The sequence below is a fragment of the Nipponia nippon genome, unplaced genomic scaffold, assembly GCF_047370975.1.
Source record: "Nipponia nippon isolate SJK-2023a ecotype South Korea unplaced genomic scaffold, ASM4737097v1 scaffold_4, whole genome shotgun sequence".
In the NCBI taxonomy this organism is placed as follows: domain Eukaryota; kingdom Metazoa; phylum Chordata; class Aves; order Pelecaniformes; family Threskiornithidae; genus Nipponia; species Nipponia nippon.
The window spans coordinates 93,688,859-93,712,694 of record NW_028262358.1 but is presented as its reverse complement, the minus strand read 5'-3'; the positions used below and the strand labels follow the sequence as shown (position 1 = coordinate 93,712,694).

At 44.7% G+C, this 23,836-nt stretch overlaps 2 protein-coding genes across 6 annotated transcripts in view; one reads left to right on the top strand and one right to left on the bottom strand.

Annotated features, from left to right (window-relative positions):
* Positions 1–2,679, top strand: part of SMAP1 (small ArfGAP 1) — a 103,469-nt gene extending 100,790 nt beyond the window's left edge. For all 5 annotated transcript variants that reach the window (XM_087775378.1, XM_087775377.1, XM_087775381.1 and 2 more), the window contains one exon: positions 1,692–2,679. In XM_087775378.1, coding sequence (XP_087631504.1) covers positions 1,692–1,826 — 135 coding nt within the window. In that variant the 3' untranslated portion in view covers positions 1,827–2,679. The remainder of the gene's footprint in view (positions 1–1,691) is intronic.
* On the bottom strand, positions 2,400–22,524 carry B3GAT2 (beta-1,3-glucuronyltransferase 2). The gene is made up of 4 exons (XM_087775383.1): positions 21,964–22,524; positions 10,400–10,544; positions 3,352–3,500; positions 2,400–3,272 (listed from the first exon to the last, which is right to left on the bottom strand). The coding sequence occupies exons 1-4, from the start codon at positions 22,507–22,509 to the stop codon at positions 3,186–3,188; spliced, it is 927 nt and encodes a 308-aa protein (XP_087631509.1). The 5' UTR covers positions 22,510–22,524; the 3' UTR covers positions 2,400–3,185.
* Between the last annotated feature and the right edge of the window lie 1,312 nt (positions 22,525–23,836).

Here is a 23,836-nt window from a genome sequence, read left to right as displayed (position 1 = left end):
TCATACTCGTGTTTGAATTACAAGAACAGTAGAACAGTTCCGTGCTGCCCACTCTAGCGATTCAGGAAGTGAACCTTAGTGACTTGTTTAGATTGGATTGTACGGATTTTTACTGCTCTGCTCAGTGCTGTGGTGCGAACGGTTATGAAGGTGAGCAGCATTTCTTACATGGGTAAAACAGCCCCTTTTTGAAAATACAGGCTGTCATTCTGCTTTGAAAAGTAATTTATAAAAGGTGAGAATTTCACAACGTCAAACCAAAAAAATCTGTGGATTTACTGCTAACAGTCGTCTTCTAGGTACCTGACTTTAAAAAGACCTCTATCGGCTTTGAAATTAAAATCATGCTTCTTATCAAACACGTATTAAAAGTTGGCTCACAGAGCCAGCTCTGAACGCGTTTCCGTACTCCTTGCACATCAGACGTTATCAGTACGCTGACGTTCCGCAGTTTGTAGGGAACTCTGATCTCATCTCTGGCTCCGGCTGAAAGGGGGAGAGCTCGCTTTACTTACCAGAATAGCATGCTTTATATAGTCTGCTGCTTAAGAATTCTACTCCAGAAGAGACCAGCAACTAGGTAAAGCATGTTTCCATCAGCTTTTTTTAAATTTCCACATTCAGCGATGGGTTGTTTTTGCAGACGTGCATGTGAACGCACACAGTACTGAATTTTACCCTAAAATATTAGTTTGCAATTTACTTAACCATTTTTTTCACCAGTGTTTCAGTTGCGTTTTGCAACCAGTATGCGCTCATGTTTACATGACCTCTGATTTTTACCTAATGCTGTCTCTAACTTGAAGCTAGCGTTGCTTATCCGACATCCCTATTCATTGGCTCCCACTATTAATTGCTCCAAATGCTCTCTTGCTCTCAGACTCGAGAGGGGACATCCTTACTCTGGCTACACAGCTAGGTTTTTGGCTTGTCAGTAAGAGTTCGTTTTTTAGAAGCTAAGGGAGAGTAACCTGAAGAACATTTTTCCATTGAGCACTGACAATTACAGTGACTGCATAATATTCGTAGAGAGCAGAAATATTTTTGCACCATTCCTGAAGTGAACATGCTGAATTTTGAACTCTCTCCCACCTTTAACTAGAGGTCGTCTGTAATTTCAGGTGAACGATGTCGCTGGTTTCTAAGAAATGATGGTATCTTGAGTAGATTCTTTAGCAAGAATGGTTAGCTTTAGATAATACTCAAGTTTATAAATCGGCCTCATTCTTTGTTGATTGCCACCTAAACGGACAATTTCTATAAGAACTTGTGTATTCAAGATTCTGAGGTCATCTGGAGTTGCAAACGTAGACAAGGCTGCGTGACTTGCTTTGGTGTTTCTTTATCGCAGTTGCCACGGTTTTGTTGCTTAGCTCGGCCACTTTGAAAGCAAGCTCTTATCAACTGTGACACGTCGGGCGCCTTTGTCACGCGCTCTGTAAATTCACTAGCGGAGTGTTTATACAGACTTGACATTGGCTCAGCGGATGTGTAATGGTGATTGGATGGTTCCAGGAAAGCTGGAAAATGCTTAGAAACTTAGGAGTCAGTATTTTTATTCAACGAGAAATATTAATTTTAGGGGAACGTACTTTAACGGGGTTGCTAGTCGGAGGCATGACTGCTTCTTGGCTAGCAGCGTGCTGTGTGTCAGCGGCGGCGCTAACTGGGCTCGTGTGTACGCTCCACAGATGAATCAGCAAATGGCTGGAATGAATCTCAGCAGTTCCAGCACCGCCATGGGCTTTGGCCAGCCCCCCAGCACAGCGGCAGGATGGACTGGCAGCTCCTCTGGTCAGACTCTCAGCACACAACTGTGGAAATGAAAGTTGCAACGGCAGTCTCACCCCGAACAGCCACCTAACATTCCTTGTTCAAATGCATTTACTTCCGCTGTTCCTTCCATGTACATATTCTTTTTCTTTCTCCCCAGCTGTTCAGATTAAGAATATAACTGACTGACCGTGTTGTGGTCTATATTGATTTAAATTTGATGTAGTGACAAGCAGATCAAGAATACATTTATACATCATCGGCAGCGTTTTCATACAATGCATATGATTTCATAGACCGTATATTTAAGAAGCTGCTTAACCACATACTGATTTTTTTTCCCTCAAAATTCTAGATCAAATATTTGCATATAAGGGATGTAGCTATCATGTTAGTAATATCCAAAAATACGAACCCTGACCCCCCAAAACTACCCAGTAATCCTGTAGAAGGTACTGTATGAACAAATGTTTAATCATATATAAATAGAATGTAAATGTATCACTGAGCAATGTTTTCTAGTGTATCAAACAAATTTTGTTTCATCATACATTTCACTGTGATGTTATTATGGTGTGCATAACAGGGAATGTGGTTATTGAAAGAAAGATAAACCTGGATGTTGCTGTAGTTCTACAAATCAATAGTTTATTCTTTTAAAAATGAGCATTTGATCCATTTGAGTTTCCTGTGATAAAGTATCCAATCCGGCTCACGAGGCACGCACACAGTATTAACGCCGGGAACTAGCGGCACAATATGCATACAAGGTAACTCAATGTGAACAGATCTATTTTTCCTTGCAGAGATATCCAGGTTTATGACAGTGATTGTGTTTACATTTTATGGTGCCTCGTAATGATAAAATGTTATTTCCCTATATTAAAAGGATAAATCCATAAATGATCGTGGGTTTTTATTTCATTATTGTGTGACCTACTTGACTGCTGTTTCTTCAAGAAGTCTACTTTTGATGAAGGAAAACATGTTCAATTTGGAGGATCCATTTACGCAAATATTTATATCAACAGTTCGTGATTTAAAATCAGTTTATAATTACACCATTAAGCTGGATAAATACAAAAAGTATATACATAAATGATGATTTTGAAAATACTCCATTGCAGCCATGTGTCTCTTGATTGCTTTTACTATGTGGAGCCAGCCTTAAAACAAAGGTAAGTGTCAGTTTATTAAGACGAGAGGTCAGAAACGCATGCAAACAAGTTAGAACAAAGCACACCCACTTGATTTGCTTATTAGAGGATCTGACAGCTTCCTTTTGTCTCCACAGAAGTCCGTCAGATGACTATTGAAAGGTCTGACGCAGAAGTAGACTATTTAACTGGCTGAATTTGAACACCTTCTGACACGTCCGTTGCACTGTACTCCTGTGTGACTCTGTCTCCACCTCATACCTCAATATTGACTGTGTCCAGGTGGTATTTTGGCTCATTAGCTAGATTGACTTTTTCTGTTCGTGTGTGCCATACAAGAACCTATAAAATAACATTTGTGTTAGTACAGTCGTCGGCAGAGATGAGACGAAAGCTTTTTAGTGAGCGTGGAAATCAGTACCTTGGTGCAGTTGTTTGCTTTTGGCTCCAGTTCCTCCACTGTTGTTATCTGTTTCAGAAAATCAGATTCTTGCATTCCTGGTTGAGAACCACGACGCTTGAATACGGCTTTCGGATGCGACAGAATCACTTGAAGACTCACAGCAAATCCTTGGAGAGAGGGGGGCGGGGAAAAAGGTTAAGAAAAACCTTTAAGCTTTACATTTTTGTGCAAGTTACACTTAAGCCTAGAGATCTCCCATGTTCTTTTTAAAAAATGTGTAAATTTGATTATATGGATAGACAATATTGGGTAGGTTTGTACATCCTGCATGGTTTTGTTTTGCCCTGAAGGTGCAATCAGATTTTTTTAATTGCACCATATTTTCAACATGTTTATTCAATTTCCTGTCATGCAGAGAATATACGCGTTTTTTGCCTGAAAAGTCAGGCATTGCTAGGATCTCGGACTATCCCTCCTTTCTACTTCTAATTAAGAAATAAAACTGAATTTTAAGTAAAACAAAATGTACGAAATTTATACTGTACTAACACTTCTAGGTTTAAAGATGAGAATCAGAAAGAAAGGTTAAAATATATTACTTCTAACAACTGTGATCTTTAGAGATTTTTAGCCTTTAGAGAGTTTTAACATTATTGTTGCTGAAAGACAAGCCGTATTCATGTTTTGCCTTGCACACCGTGTAGTTATTGTGAATCATTTTCATCAACGGTGTCTGCAAGGCAGCCTGCAGCTCATCTGTGCATGGCACAGCACGACTGAAAGAACCTCATCAGTGCACGTGCCTCTCTTTGCAACGCGCTCCTCTAATAACATACATTGGGTCGCTCAAAGGGAGATTACAAACTGAGAAATCACTGGTTTGAACGAACTTGCCCCCTCTGAAGCAGCTGTCATGAATTTCCCATTTGCCATTATTCATAGACCTCTCCAGTTTTCATTCAGCAAGGTTCAGTCGCATGTATGCTTCTTTACTCCGCTGATAGACTTGTGAAGAAAAATTACATTTGTAACTCCTTATGTCTTATTGCCAAGCCTACCACAGAAATCTTTTTTTGTCAGTCAGAGTGGTTCCAGCTGTCCCTTTATGACAGAAGTAGTAACAGTTTTGACATCTGTTCTGGAAAACTGCAAGAACATTTAATTCCTAAGCCAGTATTAAAATTTTCTCATTTTTAAATTCTAATGGAATAAAAATCTGTCCCCTTTTTTACTAGAATTATCTTGCTACTGTATTTTCCTTGCAAGTATCTGTGGCTTTTATCGGAGCCTTTTAAAGAGGAAAATATAAGGAAGTAATTCCTACATCACATGTAAAGAAGGCACACCGATACCAGTTATCTTAACTGTCATGCTCTTGCTCATAGCAAAGCACAGGAAGACACCAAAAAGTGATTTTTTTTTTTTTTTTAAATAGAGATTTGGACACTGCACATAAAGACTATGGGTTGGGTGTAAACTGAGGTTCCCAATTCACTGACAGACACAGCTGAAGAAAACATGTTTAACTTTATACATGACATCCTGCTTAAGATAAAGAAGAATATGTGCCTAGATGGAAGGGGCTCATCCACACCTTGCAGAGTACTCCAGTGAGTAAGAGACTTCCAGGAGGTGTGAGACGTTGGCTGCAGCCTGTCCTCACTCTGTGCGGTGAAGCTCTGCAGCTCCCGCTCTGCAGGCTGCGCCACCTGCTAGCAGCAGCGCTGGGATCCAGCTGTTCTCTGCTGCAGCTGCGGGGTTTGGGCAGGCGGAACCAGGCAAAAGAATGGCCCTTTGGACTTTGCTTCCCAGGGAAGGATTTGCCTCCAGCAGGCTACAGGCCTTTCTTGCTGCCTGCGACTTGCCGCCTGGCTACGAGGGAGCAGAAGGTGGGCCCCGTCCCAGCGCTGTTTGTGGCCAAGTGTAAGCGTTTGTGAAGGGCCAAGGCTGAGGGTTTAAACTCCCGCAGCAAGAGACAGCTGCAGTGCACACAGCCAGCTTTCTGCACCCTGAAAGATGACCGTAGATTTATCACTGATGAACAAATTGGCCTGGTTCAGTTCACTATTTTTGATTAGGCGGGGGTTTTTTTCCTAAATTAGAACAAACAATACAAATTTTTGGTGCAACTGGGCTTTAGCATGCTTGATATTTTGGGGGAAAAAAAAAAGTTTCCTTTGCAAGGGAAGGCATTGTTGGAGCCCCAATCAGCTGTGTGAGCTCTCGTTTCTTTTTAAAAAGATTTAAAATTTAATTGTTACAATTTAAGCTGGTCATCCATGGAGAAGAAAATGAAGTAAACGCCAAAATCAGTGTAGTGTCCTAGTTTTTAGAGTGGAGAAGGAATCCATTCCAAGCAGAAGAGACATATTTTCTACTGCGTATCTTTGCGTGTCTCAGCTTGGCTCTCTGGCCCGCATAGCCCCCACTTCTCCGTACGTTCATTTCTTCTAGGTTCTCTTGTTGCAAAGCTTGCTCCTCTGTTGAGAAAACTGGATTCAGTTCTCGGGATGGATTTCTCCTACACACAGATCTTCAGATGTGCCATGCCCGCTGCATGTAACACATGCCCTTGCTACCGTGCTATTGCAAACCACCATTTTAGGGTGCTACCAAAAATGCCTTGTGTTTTCAGGCATCAAATAAAAGTCAAATTAAACTGAGTGTTGTACGTGGCAAGAACATGGACTACTGTGCACTGACTGGCCTGTGGCCTGAGGTTTGTTTCCTTCCAGTGGTCATGCAGTCTTTGTTTCTTAGAAGAATCCAATAAAGCAGCAACTTGAAGAGAGAAAATAACTCAGAGACTTATCTCCTGCCTCTCTGGTTCTTCAGCTCTGCTTTATAACTGCTTTAATTTCACATGTATGACCTTTTGTATATATGCAGATAGAATTTGGATAGACTTGGTGGAAAAACCATTGTCTAGTGACAACTTTCAGTTAACTTTTTATCACAGACAGATCATTTTGGCATCAAAAAGAGGAGATGGCTCAGGTTTTGACCAGACTGGCACTAGTTATTTCTCTCACTAGATAATGACCCTGTGGTAATAGAGGAAAAGACACTAAAAGACTGTTACTTTGAATTCCATTCCCAAACAGGGATTAATATAGGATTACTGTCTCCAGCACAGCATAACGGAACAGTGCTACACGCATACAATTCTTTTACTTGATCGTTATTCCTACAAGATCATATTGGGCTTAAGTTCACATGAAATGTCACAGGACAATTGCATAGCCAGAGTGTGAAGAGGTGGTTTGGCTTTTTTTTTCTGTTTAGTGCCAGGCTGTAAATTACATCTAATTGGCTGAAGAGCCACCTAGATAAGAATTAATTTGCTGGAGAACAAGCTACCTGGGAGACATGGCAAAGATTACATCTGGCTTCTTTCTACGGAAGCTGTTTCTGTTAATTCACACCTTGACTTGTGCTAGATCAATGACTTCTCTTAAAAGGCAGAACCGTTTTTCTTCATCCGGTTAGACTGAGACGGTCTTTAAAGATTTTGCTGCCGTGATTAATGCCTTTGCTTCCTGAGTGCTCTAAAATAGGATAGTAGCTGAAGGCAAGCTAGGAACTGAGAGTGTTTATCATTTCTGGAGTGTATAAATGCTAATGCTCAGTGCTGATGTTGAAACGGACATACTGGTTTCCACACAGTTCAAGCTACTGCCTTTGGCTCGTTGAACACGCCGCGGCTTGGGGTCCATCACCGTCTCCCTGTGACATGCTGTCTGGGTTGCAATACGGCAGAGGCGCCCAACCAGGAGGTTTTGTAGTTCGTAATAAAGGCATCTGCTGACAGTTAATTCACCATGAAAGAGGCTCTCGATTTTTAAACTCAACATTTAAAATAGTTGTTACCCTTTGATGGAGGGATGTTTTGGGGGGGTTTTTTTTGTTTTGCTTTGTTTTGGTTTTTTTGAGTACAGTGTCTGCCATAGCCACTCAAAATCTTTTTGTTTGTACTTGTGACTTCCAGCACTGGTGCTTTCAGATTCAGACAAAATATGCCATGTTATTAACGGAAGAGTTTTTTTCTCAGGGAACCGTAAGAAAGATGAGATGTACTAAAGATCTCATAACTATAGCAAAATTAAAAAAAAAAAGGTGGCTGTTCAGGCCCTAGCGGAGGAACTTAGGTCACAGTGGATGAGCTCTGGACCACAAGTCCAAAATCTGCTTGCCCAGTGATTCGCAGAGATGCATTAATCTATATGATTCTAAGTAGCTCCTGGGATGCAAATGTAAAGCATGCATCTGTTTTCCTTAAACAATCTTGACATTAGCAGAATCACAATCTAACTTGTTTTCTCATGGGTGGTCAAAAAATCTGGCATTGGGAACAAGGCAAAAGTAAATCACTAACAGCATCATTTAATGTAGAAGATTTTAAATGAGGTCTATAATAAACAACACAGTGCCTACCTCAGAATCAGTCACTTTTTTCCTTACAACACCCAATTCTCTCTCACTTTTCTTCCCTGAGGGTAAGGAAGTCTATGTCAAACCCTAGAACCCACCTACAGTTAAAACTGAGGTGGAACGTAAAAAACACCAGAACTAATTCATAAGGTGTGTTGGTTGTCAGACAAGAAGCAACACGGGAAACAGCTACACTGCTTTCTGAAAGCAATTTAGCATTGGAGAAGAGCAGTGTCAACCACAAACTTCTCAAAAGAAATGACCAATATTTACTGAACTGATCTAATGTGATTGCCACGTGTGAGTGTATTTCAAAGAAGAATCTAGGGAAGCTGGCCAGCTAGGGTCTTTGAGCTGATCCCAATGAAATCAGCAGCACCGGTCTCCACTTGCAGTAGATTTGAATTTGGCCCTGTATTTTGAAGTCTAGAATGAGAAGTTTATGTGCTTAAAAGCAAGAATGCCCTTCCTCTGAACAGCCACAAGTTAAATCAGTGGTCCCAAATCTTTTAAGCAGTCATTCTTTTCACACCCAGCCTCGTGATCAAATTCTTGTGAAAATCACTATGAAAAGATAGTTCTGTAAACCAGAGAGCCTCCTTACCAGTGCCTTGGGAATCAGAACATTAATTATAAACAGCTGTAGACAGCTGAGCCGTTTAACATATGCACCTTTTTTTTTCATGGTAATATTTTCAAAAGAGATCTTTGATCTTCCTTACGTGCAGTATATGGTATAACCTAAGTTGCTTGTATATTTGGTGCCAGCAGACGGAGGAACGCCAGTGATGTACTACAGCGTGGACTTAGGTGTGTTGGCAAGTTCTCCAAGTCCCCAGGAGTATGCTGGGGAGTCGGGGGGCACGGGTGGAAAATGGAGTGTTAACACGCATCCTGTAGACTGTACCTGTTCAGACACCTATGCAGCTCTGGATTTACAGGCTCTGTTCTGTTTGTCTGTGCCCTTCCACCGTTTTCCTGAAGGGAATGAAGATGCAAACTTAACATAATTTTTTACCAGCCTACACAGCATCCATTTCTCTCCTTGCTGAAGTGAAAAATGTAATCTAATTTCTTCAGTTATTTTTTGAAGACTAATAGAAGTTCTCTCACAAAGTAGTAACTCCTTGTTTGTGGATCTGCAATAACTTCCCATACTCTCAACGCTTCTATCTTTGTCTCTGTAACCCTCCCTTCCATGACTTTGGTAAAAGTACAAGCAGGTAACGCTCCTAATGGAGCTGCTTTTCCCTCATGACAGTGTTGCAGTCAGCAACTGCAAAGTGTAAACAACAACTTAAGAACCTTCCATGTATCTCTTCATGTCTGGGTTAGAGTCCCTTGGCCGATGCTGTGTAATGGCTTTTTGCCTGCTGCTCTGAATTATGAACCACGCTATCAGCTTTATAATGCCCGTAAGTAACAACTTCTACAGCATGGTATCAATATGCATCTATGACTCCGCAGGCAGAGACTGTCGAAATGCACAGCTGCGGTCCTCAGCAGGCTGCACGGGTTTGGGGATTGACATACCTGCTTCTCCCCTGAGGAATTCCTCTACCTGGACATGCAAATATTTATTTTCATGCCAGGTGATTAACTTCGAATGCTTCTACAGTGCAGAAAAAAATTCACCTGTTGATGTTTCTGTCTTTGAGGTCTTAACAACTAGTTCTTTACTGTTTTTAACCAATTGTACTGTAAATACTGTACATATTTTTCATCAAACATTTCAATCCATATAAAAATATCCTGTTGAGATGAGAAAGCACTGTCCTTTTCCCTCTCCCAAAATGTAAGGATATCAGAAAAAAGAAAATGGCTGGCTATTCCTACCCCATTCTCGCCCTTGTATTCCTACTTTTCCCCTTCCCTCTCCTTCCTGAATACAGAAGATGCTCAAGTGCAAATATTGTATCATTTGCTGGGAAACCAGCTGCTGCTACATCAGAAATCGGACTTCTGCACAGTGGTGATTCATGTGAGAGTTGTGAATATATACAAAAGATTGTCTAAGCACAGACTGACAGCAAGACAGAGCTATGTGGTGTGCTAACTTCACAGCAGAAGATTTATTAGATCCATTTTAAAGCTTTTCTGCCTTCATCTACTAGGCTATAGCTGCCAGTGATTTTTCCCCTAGGCCCAGTGTTTCAAACTGTATCCATCTACAGTTACCACTGTCATTCCAAATAACCGACAAAAAATGAATAATTTCATGATAGAGTAGCATTTTACAACATGAGGTCTAAGAAGGGTCTGCATTTATACTGCCTGATGTAGACTGATGACACAACGAAAGGCAGGGGCTCCTTGCAAAAATTAATTGGATGAATTAATTTACAATTAACTTGTTTCAGGCAAAGAATTTATACAACATAAAAGCCAAGTTGCCGCATAAAATGAAAACCAAGTGAAAGTAAGTTCAGATATCACCAAGCAGCAACTTAATTAGATGAGATGTGCAAGCTAAGACTTCCAGGATATTTAGTGCTGAAGGGCTACATACAGCAGCTGCACTTCACAAGTTTTAAAAGCTGCTTACACTGAGACATCTGTTTCTGTCCCACTCACAAAAAAATGTAGAAGTAGTTATTATGAGGAACCTTCACGTATCATGAAACTTGGTACTTACCTGCCATATCAATAGCAAAGGGCCTGTCAGCTCTCCAGCCAGTGTACCAGCCGACGACTTTGCCATTTTCCACGACTGGGCGCTCATACCGTCGTCCTCCGACCAGTCCCACGGGCCATACCGAAACTTTGCGGGTTGTACGCATCTGCAAGAGGCAGGCACAGCGTGACTGCACGCACGGTTTCCTAGTAGGCTTTTTTGTAAGCGTTGGTGGAAAGCCTACACATTAATCATCAAGACTAGGTACTTAAAAGCAATTCTAGCTTACAGATTTCAGCCCAACAGAGTAAGTATTTGAAAGCTGCATGTGCCCACTCATTTTCTGTGAAATCTCCAGCTCTCTAGCCCATAGGTACCTCAATTCTACTGAAAATACCCTATTCATATTCTTTTTTTATAGAAAAAAAATCTAAAAGCCATGAAAAAATAGTACTTGTTTTCTTGTTTGTTTGGGTTTTCAAAGGTGTAGTAGATCTTTTTTTACCTGCAAGACTATAGCATAGCATTCTTGCAGTAGGCTTATTTCTGTAGATTGCTGAGGTATTGTACAAGCCCAGCGAGAGAGAATATTATAATAACGATTAACAAGTACACACTTCATTAAGACAAGTACAATTAGTTTGAGACTGGTAACAAATACACTGAGTACAGGAAATTGTGACACACAACTCTTCCCCAACCTGCAACGTACCAGGTTTGCACAACAGATGCAGCTCAGATCTATTAAAGGCTCACAAAAAAAGATTACGTTTCGGCTAAGCCTTTTTAACTTCTACATTTTCTCTTGGAAAGCTCTGCTGAGTTTCTAAGAAGGACAGAAAGCAGGCCGGGCAGGATGCTTCTGCTAGTTTGCTACCAGTAACGGGAGTTTTTCCCCAGTGGTCTAAAAGTAACTAAATGCAATTCTGGAAATGTGGTCCTCACCTAACCTAGAGGAATCTATAGACACTAAAAAATTACTCCTTCTTTAGCAAAAAGTGTGCATGACTGGGAGTCAGTGAATTCAGTTCACCGGTTAGTGGACATTTTCTTCAGTAAAGAGGCGATAATGTGACATGAACCCTGACACGCTACTCCCCACGGGAAAATCGCTGACGGTCTGGCGTGAGAACTTGAGAAGACGAGTGCACAGACACAGCAACTTGCACAATTTAACCACGCTGATTCAAAAGCCTCTGTTTGTGCGTTACTGTGCGTAAATATGGTCCTATTTAAGCAAGTATTAAACTATTTCAGTGTAACGTGGGCTTAATTTGATCGATTTTTAAAACAATCTTTTGTCTTCTGTTGTAGTTGAGGCCTATTCCTTAGGGAAAGGTTATCCCTTTCTCCTTCCAAGCACTCCTCTTAGCAAAAACAAACACAGTTTTACATATTTGTAACTGCAGACCGCTATCGATAGATGTTGAAGTAAAAGGCAACCTTGGTTAAATATTAAACGCTTGCCTCTCTTTCTGCCAAGGTGAAAGATTTATCATGCATATCCTCTAGACTCCCAGGAGATGCACCAGAAAAAACAAAGGCATCACATCACTCTGCTTCACATTTCTAAGCTAGAAACATTAGCAGATTCTTAGGAGAACTTTCACATAAGGAAGGCATAAAATACATATTTAAAAATCCACAAATATGTATGTACACACAGAAGAGACACATGCACCTTCTCTCCCTCCAATTCTTTGTGTGTCTAAAGACAAATTTAAAAAATTTTTTAGCAAAATTTCTCACTTCCACCCTAATAATGGTTGCAGCAAGTCAGACCATCTCACTCGGTAGCAGCAGTCCATACTGTGTAAAACAGGGTACGTATACAATTGGCAATATAGGGATTTCTTGTGATAAGGATTCTATCCAAACCATTGACTATTTAATTGCCAGTGAGAGACTGCCATGACTCTCTCTACAGGTTATTGTTAAATGTGTTTGTCTGTCGCTGTTCTCCCTGCTTAGGATTATTTTTCCAGTCTCTCCCACTCCTCCATTTAGGAAAGGCAGAGTTAGCAATTAACTATTTGGATATGGAAATCAGTCAAACCTCCTCATGAAGACCTTTTAGCTCTGGTTTTAATGACACATCCATTTGGCAACTTTTTCTAACAGTGTATTTATATTAACACCCAAACACATCAGACATGGACACAGGGCATCATCCTGTCGGGCTTGTCTACACAGGCAAGTTTGCAGTAGGTTTCCAAGGGCACGATCAAGCCACATACACCCAACAGTGCTACACCAGTACTGACCGCAGGACGGACACCGATGCCCACGAACTTTTTTGTGGCGCCATTAATACCTTCTGGAGGGTACAGATACCTGAACAAATTACTAGGGTACAGATTTACAGCACTTTAGCTACCCTGTGCCAAGTGCCTATATCCACGGTAAACATCATAAAATGCCGTGAGACGGGGGCAGGCACGCTGTAAATACAAGAGAGTGGCTAATGCGTGGTAAGCCCATACTCTGCCCTTTCTCACAGTAAGGATTTGGGCGGCTGTACTGCAAAACGAGCCAGATCACACGAGACTTCCGAATTGGGTCAGTAGCGGCCGCAGCATTTATGCTAGCAGAACCAGACTGATTTACATTAATACTTTATCATATACAATGTTAAGGAAAATCTTGTCAATGAAAAGTATCTCACTGACCTCATGAAACCAGCATGAAATGACCCAAGAAGTTTTAATTATTACAGTCTTGGGTCCACCTCGGTGCCTGTGAGTTAAGTCAGTAAAGCCACCACACATCAGAAGGAAGTAAGTAACCCTTTACAGAGCTCTTTATTTTGTCCTTGGGTTACGTTCTTTATTCTCACAGGTTACATTTTTGGAGAATGAAATAAACAGGAGTCAAGAATACAGCAATCCCTTTTGAGTAGAAACTGAAAGAGCACATCTAGACCGGTATTTATGCTAATTCTGAAATACCTTACAGCCTCAGGATATGCTAGGCAGATGAAAGTAGGAATATTTCTTTTAATCTTCTGAGAATAGCATTACTACAGTTAACATACTGATGTGTTAAGGCTGTATTTATGTATGATGGGGAGAAAGCTATTATTTGGATTAAAAGGCCAGCTTGCATCTGGAATTTGATGCTGCTAATCACTGGGACACAAAAAGGTGATTCAAAACCATGTTAATTCTAAATAGCTTTATTGCTGTGGGTTAAACAACTGCCAAAATCCTATAACTTACAAACAGCTTCCTAAATTACTCTTCTATCTGTCATTTTAATGTGCAGTAGCACACGCTGTCTTAATACTCAGCATTTTAAGTCCTAGTAGCTTACCTGAATGGTAATCATCTTACTTATGCTTAACTCTCTAAGTTAGGCATCTGGTCTATCCTAGTTAGATTTCTATAGTTAATGAACAGAGATAGGAACCCACTGACATGATTCATCCTGCCTGGCTTAGACAGCTATATTCAGGTAGGATGAACCTCCCTCTGGAAATGCTTTTGCCCTCTATTTACTTTTTGATTATTTGAAAGGGGGGTCTTGGGCATAGGAGAAGAGTAATGTACTGGATGGGGGAAGATGAGGAAAGGGCTCTGTAAGATGGCAGAACAAACCCGAATGAAGCAGGGGGGGACACAACTGGAAAGGAACAGGCAAGGAAGTGACAGGAGAGAGGAGTAACAACTGACCAAAGAAATCCCAGTGAGGTGATGGGCAGATAACAGTAAGTAGAGTAGCAATAGAGGAACCACTAAAGAATAACAAGTGAAAAAATGCAGAAAATTTAGCTGAGCAATAAAAGATAGTGATAAAAGCACTGCCAAAAATAGCATCTCATTAGTCAATCAAGAAAAGCTGCTTAATGGGATGCGTCGGACTGATGGATAGGGAAGATACCAAGCCAGGAACAAAATACAAAAGCCCAAGGGGAATGAAGGCAAATGACAGACAGAAGGAAACATGGCGACGCTTCCTACAGCGAAAAGGCTTCCAGACTGGAACAAACATCCTAGCGTTTTTGTAGCGTGATGTTGATGCGTTTCTCTTCGGGATTCAAAGCGCTCAGCAAATGCAAACCTGGCTGCCACACACAGTAAGCTTTTTTTCTCCCCCTGTTCTCTGTCATGTCAACCCCTGTGTAATTTGTGATCTGTACTGGTCAGGCTACAGGTTATTGTCCAGCCTTGCCCCCTCGCCCCATCCCAGCAAGACTCAAGAAGATTTCTATGGAAAATTCTGATTTATTATTACCAAAGATGGGATCTAGAGCTCCTTCACTACAACTCTTCCACGGGGGAAAATGTGACGGGTTAAAGCACGAGCACAGCCAGGTTCCCTATCAGTTCTCACACAGGCGTCCTGCATTACTCACAGGTCACGTAAAGCCAAATTCTGCTTCAACAAAACTTAGGTGAGTGCACCACAAGTCAGAGGGATAGCTCCGCTGCCACGATGCTACGCCCGTTTACTTAGGCACTAAAAGGAGTTTCTGCCCCTACTTACCATTACTTCAAAGCCGGTACCAAGTCATAGAAAATCTATGCCAGTGGTTTTTGTGGTTCAGGGACTGTGATGCTGAGGGGACAGTAACTTCAAAAAGCAAGTTTGTTGTCAGTAAATTTGACTGTAAAGGGTATGTCTCCATGGGAAAACTTGTAGAAAGGGTCTACAAATCCAAAAAATTGTCAATCCTTGATCTAGCCTGCTCTGCAATCCTCACAGGTGATGTGATTTAGTGCTTCACCATCCTCACTATTAGAAAGCTTTTTTCCAAACATCTGCCTTAAACCTCCTCTGCTGATTCCTACCCAATCTACACCGCAGAGGGAGGATAGATTAATTCCCCCTTCTCTCAAGCAACATTTTACATATCAGATACAATGATTAATGCTTCTAAATTATACCAGCATCCTCGGGCACAAATGTCAATATTGCTTCCCTGCAGGAGAAAACTGTACTAAATTTAACTAAAGCACTTAGGAGCCAATTTCTCTGGATTGGGAAGGCTTCCAAAACATTTGCTATTCATGTTTCCTTTTGGCCCTTCTACTTACTAATGCTTTTTCTCATCCTACTTTCTGTTATTCTACTAAGTCGTGTTCACTGTACCTCTGACGACCTGCTGGCCATTCGTAATTAATTTCATAGCAACAGGATCAGTTTCACAGGTAAGAAAAAGATTGCTGACAAAGTGCAGAAACAGACAGTGCTTGGTACTTTGTAACCCCGAGTCCCTCACTTAGATAAATCTGTTTCAAATAGCTTTTTTGTCACCATTTCCTCTCATTTTTAAGCTATTTCATTGTTTCTCTACCAGACTTTTCTAATCCACCCTCTTTAGCATAGGTATTACATGTCTCCCTGCAAGGGGAATGTCAGTGTGCATTTAAAATCTGTCATGTATTCTTAAATCATTTATATACTAGAAAGGTATTTAATGCACTGCTAACTCTATTTAGATCCTTTTTTATTATGAAGAAAATAACTAATGACTGCCAGCTAATATTTAATTCTGTCTAGACTACTGAACGTTATTTTTAAGACTATAGCAAAAATTTGATTTTTCCAACCAGCTCTAAGAGATACAACAAAACATCTCTATGTTTTCAAAGATAAACAGATTCACTTATACTACTTTTATACCTTTTGCATAAATATATCCATTAAAAAAATACACAGAAGTTAGCTTAATTCACTGTATAAAGATTAGGACAGTTATGTAAAAGTTACTGAAGGAGCACTAACCCTTCCCTAGTCAAAGCTGGAAGAAATAGTAAACAGTCACCTCTTCTGTAATGTCTTTTTTGAGTTGCTCTCAAAATATTTTACAAATACAATAATGGGAAAACTGAAGCCTGTGTGACACGCAATGCCTGCAAGTATTTCTGTTCTATTTTTAATAATAAGGATTTATTTTTTCGGACTACAGACTGTTAAGAGCCATTAGAATATCTGCCACCTTCATACATACCTTTTGGGAGAGTGAAGGGCAGGGGCATAAGAAAATGTTTTCAGCCTGAATCACTGACACAACTTGCCCTCTGCTCTACAGTGCCACTGTGAAAACTACCAGAGTTGGACGGCCTTAACCTTCAATGAGAAGGTCACGCCCATTAGCCAAGGTAAAACATTTCCTATTTTCCCTGTTCTTCATGAATCTTTGTACCCACCTGGCTGATTTGAGAATGATCCTACCTGGGCAATTTAGGCCACTACACAAGCAATAGCATACCTTCAAAATATTACGGAATTTTTGTTTAATTTGACGTTTAAGTTACTCCTGCAAAGAGCAATCCAGCTGACTGTCCTCTTCACTGATCACGTTCTTACCTTCTCTACCCAAGAGCTCCATGAATCTTGAGTTACGTGTAAAGACTACCTTAATGCCAGGAGACGGGGTTGAGCTCTCTCTCCTCCTATGTCCTTTCCAGCTTCAGTGGGCAAGAGAGCTAACTGCTAAGCTATTAAATACAAGTTTCAGGTTTTTTTTCCCCTTAGAAATGACAATTAATGCTGTGATTTACTTTGAACTCCATGCTGCAAGGCTGTATTCATATCACACCTTATAGCATGGGTTCCTCTAAGGAGACCCAGTCCTGCAAACCCTCAGCTTGCACTCAGACAAGATAGCGGTATATGCCATACTTGCATGCTCCAGGCACCTAGCAAATCTTGCTACGAGACTTTAGACAGCAATGACCAAAGGGCTAGGGGTGGCAGTGAAGGAGATCATAGTTTTAGATAGGAGCATTTTAATTTCACATACATCTCAGTTTAGGTGTCTGAACAAAATACAAGCAAAGGTGACAGCTAAACCTAGAGAGGAATCTCAAAAAATCAATGCGTTTCTGAATGCAGCGAGCTCACTTTCTCACACATGTTGAAGACCTTTACTCCTGTTCTTTGTACTCCTTAAGCAGCTCACCCCTCACCCTCAAAGGCTGCAGGGGAGTCTGCACAATCAACAGCAGAGTGGACCTCCAGCACTAATTCCTCCAACTTGCATACGTATCCATACAGGGACCAAGGAAGCGGTGGCCTTTGGCCAACTACCTGAAATACGGAAAGGGCAGAGAAAATGCCTGAGACATAGAAACACATGTATGATGTGAAGAGTTAAGGGAAGCGGAACTTAGCTATGTCTGTCTTTGGTTCCCAGTGCTTAGGCTAATCTTGTTTTTAAAATCTCTCTACGAAGGTGGAATGTCAGCTTTATCTAAGGTTGGTTTTTTTTTTTTTTTTTCTGGAAGTCTAAAAATATGAAATTGGCAGTCACTAGGCATCAGTCACAATATTACAATAACTTGCAGTCAGGAATAAGATGAAGCACAAACGCAGCAGAAACTATAACAGAGTCACTCCAAAAAGAACAGCCTATATTAAAAAAATAGAAGTTATGATGATTCATGTAGAAACATCTGTAAAGCATATCAAATACAGTAGCTGGGATTTCAGGCCTCTCAGTGGCTTTGTTATGAATGCAGGCTGATGTTCAACTGATAAAAGACATTTTCAGAAAGCAGACTGTTGTTTTTGATGGAGAGATGCAGATGGACACCTCCAGATGAACAAATCATACCTGAGCAGAAAAAATATAAATTATTTTTTAGGTCTGGATACCAAAACAATAAATGACAAACTACAATATGCCAGAATCACCAGCATTAAAGTAAAAGCATAATTTTTCACCTGACCACCATTACACTCTGAAGCAGAAAGAGCTGGGAATAACATAAGGGCCACATCTCCACTCCTGGAAATATTTCTTCATCATTGCTGCAGCCCCACTTAGTACTCTAAAGACTTCCACAATCACTGAACTGAATTGGTCCTTTCCCTGAAGCCTTTCCAGGGAAGGCGAGCCTCTCCTAACAAAATGCTCAGCTGACCAATGCTGAATACACTGTAGCAGCAGAAAGACAATCCAGGCTTTCCACCTTATTCTAGAAAGGACAAGTAAACCTGCTCAGGCCCTGCCCAGTTTGACTTTGAGGACATAGTTTTGCTAGTCAAACTAAGCTATACACCCACATGCCATCGTGCATCTTAGGAAAAAAGACAATTATAAACAGCACCAGAGGGTTCCAGATTTACTACAGGTGGTGACATTTTCCAGCAAAACACCACTGTAAGGTGGTTTGTTGTTGTTTTGTTTGTTTGGGGTTTTTTTGTTTGTTTTTTTTTCCCTGATTTCCATGAAACACATTTCACCCAGGTCTACTGGGCCCAGCTCACTCCATATCAAATATAAGGTACTCATTCCTATAAGCACCAGACAGAAGTACTCTGGACAGAGATTAGAATTTCCTCATCAAAAGCTCTCAGAAGTATCCCATGGCATTGCATGTCAAACCATGCTCCTTTTTGATCATGCCTTTACGGTTTGTACACCTCCACTCACAGTAAAGCCTTTGCTGATTTTGCTTTGTTAAAAAGGCTCTGTCTTCTGTACGGGCACTAGGGAAACCCACAGCAAAGGAGCTGCCTTAACCATAATCCTTCAGTGATGTGCAGTTCCCTGGCATGCCTTCTGCGCCGTAGTAATGCTCTTTCAACCTCTGAGTGAAACCCATGCCTAATGCCAATGCTTCTCTCATGTTGGTTTTACAGTCCTAGCTTGCCTTGCTTCCCACCCCCCCAAACCCTCGCTGCTGTTACTGAAACCAACTTTGACTCAGAAGAAAGCTATTACAAAGAAGACAGACCTACTATTTCATAAGCCAGCAAATGTACATAACTGCTTGCGGGCAGATGCTAGCAGACATTGCTGCTGGCAGTTTGGGACCCACACATCCCCAGGCCCACATCAGTGACATGCTGAAGGTCACCCAGCCAGCACAGGATGGTGGTAGGACCAGAATTCAGAGCGACTGTATCGTCCCTCCACGTTCATACTACCCTCCCCAGTGAGCAGACTACAGTTTATCAGACCTCCTTTGGGATTAACGTGACTGCAGGTCTGGAGAATTGCTCCTGGCAGGGTAACAAACTGAAAAAAACTCCCTCTCAGGTATCATTACCGCCACTTTCATGACAGGAATTACTACGAGGTTTCATCTGCACACAACACGTTCTGAAGCTGTTCTCTTCATGCTTGGAGAAGACGAGCATAGTTTACCCTCATAAATCAATCGATTCCCAAAAGAGAGATCAGGATTTACTACAGAGCTGTCAAGCCAGAATCCGTAAAGACAGAGAAGTTTTTTTAACAAGAAAAAAAAACAACAACAAAACCCAACCCTTCAGCATCGCCTCGACTGAAAACAAGACGGCTGGCTCTCTCCAAATGCAACCTCCCACTCGTCGTAAAGGCACATCCACTTGGCAAAGCCTGCCAAGGGACAAAGTTAACCAAAGTCAGGTCAACAAGGCATTCCCCATGTTACTATCAATCAGCAGCGTCCCAGGGACCTTGCATACAGCTCGTTAGTGACCCCAGCAAACAGTCGTGGGAACTTGCAGCGGTAACTGAAGCAAGAGCTCCTCCACTCCTGTAACAGAGCTTTCCAACCACCACATTTCACAGGGAAAACTCATTCACGCACGTGTGTTTGCCTGCGAACAGAGGGCTCCGAATAAACACCTCTTCCCCAGCAGCTGAATCCTGCTGAAAGAGAAGCCTTAGGACTGTGGAGCTGCGTGCTGGGGGCTACCATTCTTGTTAGCAAAAGGAAACACAGATTGCCCGTTGTGCTTGCAATTTTCAAGATTAACCCCTCAGACAGATTTATCCCCTTGCTTTGCTGCATTTCCTAGCTGATCAGAGAGGTAATTTGTATCTTTTTGTTTCATCATTCACAGCAATTAGAAGAATAATACAGGAAATGATAAAAGAATAAACCTGACTGGACTCCCTTTCAGTTGCTGTGGGTCACTCAAGTCATATGCCTGCCAATACCGTTCCTTTCACTCGTCCCTAACGTTGGCACTCAAAAAAAAAAAAAAAAAAAAAAGTAGAGATTCATCTCCAAATCTCTTTTGTCCCACACTACTCATCGTTGTGAAGTGTATTTTCTGTATCCATTTACAGACTCCCTAAGATTGAATCAGATTAGTTTTATATCCCCGAACAGAGGTGGACACTCGCATCACATCAAAGACGGGTACATGGAATCACTCTGCATTATAATGCGCTAAGCGCAGCCATGAGATTTTAAGAAAATCAATTACAACGAAGGTTTAGCCTCCAGGCAAAGGTCTTCAAATTAGCAGCTTCAACACTGAATGCCAAATGGGCAAAGGAAATAGAGCATCCCTGCTGAACAGGGACCCTGCACCTGCCCACATACTGGAAATGGAAAGGGATGCATTACGAACATAAACACAAACGAACATAAGCATTTCTGAAATAATTGGCTCTAGGGAATTTCACATGCTTCACATTTCTGTGTATCGTGTTCATTTTAACGTACTGACTGTAAAGCACGTGAGGAAGCACAACACTTCCAAACTGCAGAATATGGGTGTACGCCACTAAATACAGCACTGTCCACCAGCAGCAGACATGTTTGCCTCAAGTCCTGTACGTTCCCTGCCTGCTGCCAATCTACTTTTCCGTTTTCCTCCCTCCTTTCCCTGCCAAGGTTACTCTTCTAGCTGTCACGAAGATGTACATGATCTTTCTTCTGCTGTTTTACGTCCACTTATTAAACACCCCTCCTTCCTGCCAGGGGGAACCCAGAAAGAAAGCTGGATACCCTCTCCCCCAGCGCTTGCCAATTCCCACCGAAAAGGAGCAAAGCCCTTCACCAAGGGGCTGCAACAAAGACAAAACAGGTCCCTTGACAAAAGAGGCTCCTGAAAGGGTAGTTTAGTCATTACACAAACGATTTGCTGCTTTTAAGAGCGAAAGGCTCCAAAAAGACCGGGCAGCTCCACGCGGAGGAGCCGGCTCCGGGTTAATTCATTCGCGCCAAGAAAAAACTGTGCAGGACGGCGACTCCCGATGCGAGTTTGCCCTGCAGGGAGAGGGACGCAGCCTAAAAAAAAATAAATACCGAAGAGTGCTTTTCATCCTAGTTTTAACAAAACCGCGGGGTCCCTTATATAAACGCTAAACTTGCTTCGCTCGGCAGGAAAGGGAGAAAACAGCAGTAAAAAGTTGGGGGGAGCGTGGAAGGGAGGGACAAGAAACTTAAAATCGAGGAAGGGGTGGTCGCACGCAGGCAGCGCTGGGGAGCCCCGGTGAGGGACGGGGCGCTGCAAGGCGTCCGCGCCCGGCTTTCGGGTGAGGGGCAGCGAGGCGGGACAGGAGCCTGAGCGGGGCGAGGAGAAGCGCGAACGGCGGGCGAGACCGGGGCCTGAGGGGAGGCGAGGAGAGGCGGGAACGGGGGGCGCCTGACGGGAGCCGAGGAGAGGCGGGAAGCGGCAGGTGCCTGAGGGAAGGCGAGGAGAGGCGGGAACGGGGGGCGCCTGACGGGAGCCGAGGAGAGGCGGGAAGCGGCAGGTGCCTGAGGGAAGGCGAGGAGAGGCGGGAACGGGGGGCGCCTGAGGGGAGCCGAGGAGAGGCGGCAAGCGGCAGGTGCCTGAGGGGAGGCGAGGAAAGGCGGGAGACGGCGGGCGCCGGAGCGTCGCGGCCGCCCGCGCCCCCCACCCGCACGCACCTCCTGGAAAAGCTCCAGACTGTAGGTGTTGTCGTCGTCGGCGAAGAAGAGCACCCCGGGCTGGGGGGCCGGCAGGTGCTGGTGCCGCTGCCGCAGCCAGGCCAGGCCGGCGTTGCGCTGCTCGGTGGCGCGGGGCAGCCCCGGCCGCTTGTAGCGGCGCGGCGTGGGGACGTGGAGGTGCGTGCAGGGCAGGCCGGCGCCCGCCACGAAGCGGCTCACCAGCTCGGAGCGCGCCGCCGCGTCCTCCACCAGGATCCAGTGGAGCCGCGCCACCTGCCGGAAGGTGTTGGCCAGGCGGGTGAGCTCGGCCTTCTGCACCGGGCGGCTGTAGGTGGGCGTGATGGCATAGATGGTGGGCAGCGCCGCCTCGGGCCGCCGCGGGGGGGGCGCCCGCGCCGCCGCCGGCCGGGCCCCCCCGCTGCCGCCCCCGCCGCGGGGGGCCAGGGCGGGCAGCGGCGCCCGGCTGCTGTCGATGTCCAGCACGATGATGACGATCAGCACCCAGGGCAGCAGCAGGAGGAAGCGGCTGAAGAGCAGGGACTTCATCCTGCCCCCGGCGCCCTCCCGCCGCGCCGCCCCTCAGCGCCGCCCCATGGACGGGCGCGGCGGCGCTCAGCGCATGGCCGCGGGGGGCGGCGGGGCTGCCCCCTTCGCCCGCCCGCGCTGCTCCGCGGGGCGGCCGGGCAAGGCGGCGGCAGGGGAGGGCGGCGCTGCCTCCTGCGGCCGCGGGGGCCCGCCGGCGGGGCGGGCCGGGCCGGGGCGCCCCGCGGTGCCCTGCGGCAGCCCGGCGGGGCAGGTGCCCGGCCCCGCTCCCGCCGCGCCTCTATTCCGCGAGCGGCCGCCCTTCCTCCTCCTCCTCCTCCTTCGCCCTCAGCATCGCCGGGCCGGGCCGGGGGCGCCGCGCCGTCTCAGCGGGGGGCTCTGGGGAGAGGCTGCTTCTCCTCCGCTTCCCCGGGCGGCTCTGGCGGAGCGCGGGGGCGGGGAGGGGGGGGGGGGCGGGGAGGCGGGGGGGAGGGTCCCCGCGGGCGGCGGCCGGGGGGGCTCCCGCCCCGCCCCGCCCCGCCCCGCCCCGCCCCGCTCCGGCTGCCGCCCCGCTCCGGCTGCCGCCCCCGGGCGCCGCGGGGAGGGGGCGGCGGCGGCCGGCGGAGCTCGGCGCCCTCGGGGGGCGGCGGCAGGGGGCTCGTTCCCTCCGCGGCGGGCTCCAACTTCGGCCGGCGGCCGGGACGCCTGCTCCGGCACAGCGCCGGCCGCCCGACGGGCCGGGCCGGGCCGGGCCGGGCCGGGGGAGACGCCGTGCCCCGCCGCGGAGGGGGCGCGTTCCGGAGCACTCACCTCTCGTAGCGGCGGGCAGCCGCTCGCTTAATTCTTGTTGTTTGTTGTTTTAGCGGAGGAATAGTTTTGAGGTCCGCAGAAGTAAGAAGTTGGGAATAAGGCGGCCGTGTCGTGCGGTTCCCCTCGTTTTTCCTCGGTGTCTGTCGGTCGGTGTCGTCCGCCTGTCCCCCGCCCCCCGAAAGAGGCACCAGGGCTGGGGTCCCGCACCTACCCCCCTGGGTGCCTGCGCTGCCCTGGACCCCCTTTTTCCCGGTTTTCTACCGTGCTGCTTCCCAATATATCAGAAGGACTTGGAGCATTCTTGTATGAGGATTTCACAATAATCCACCTGTCTTTATTTTGAGAAAAAGGTATTCATCAGGTGCTGCAACACATACGAAATGCAGGATCTAAAACCTCTTACGAATCCTTTCCTACCAGGGAAGTTTCCGATGCCTTTTTCAACACTCCCTGCTGTCATAACTAAACGCTTACTTACAGCTTGAATTATGCTTTTAAAACTTCATGTCGCATAAAAACACAGAGGCACAGCACTAGTATT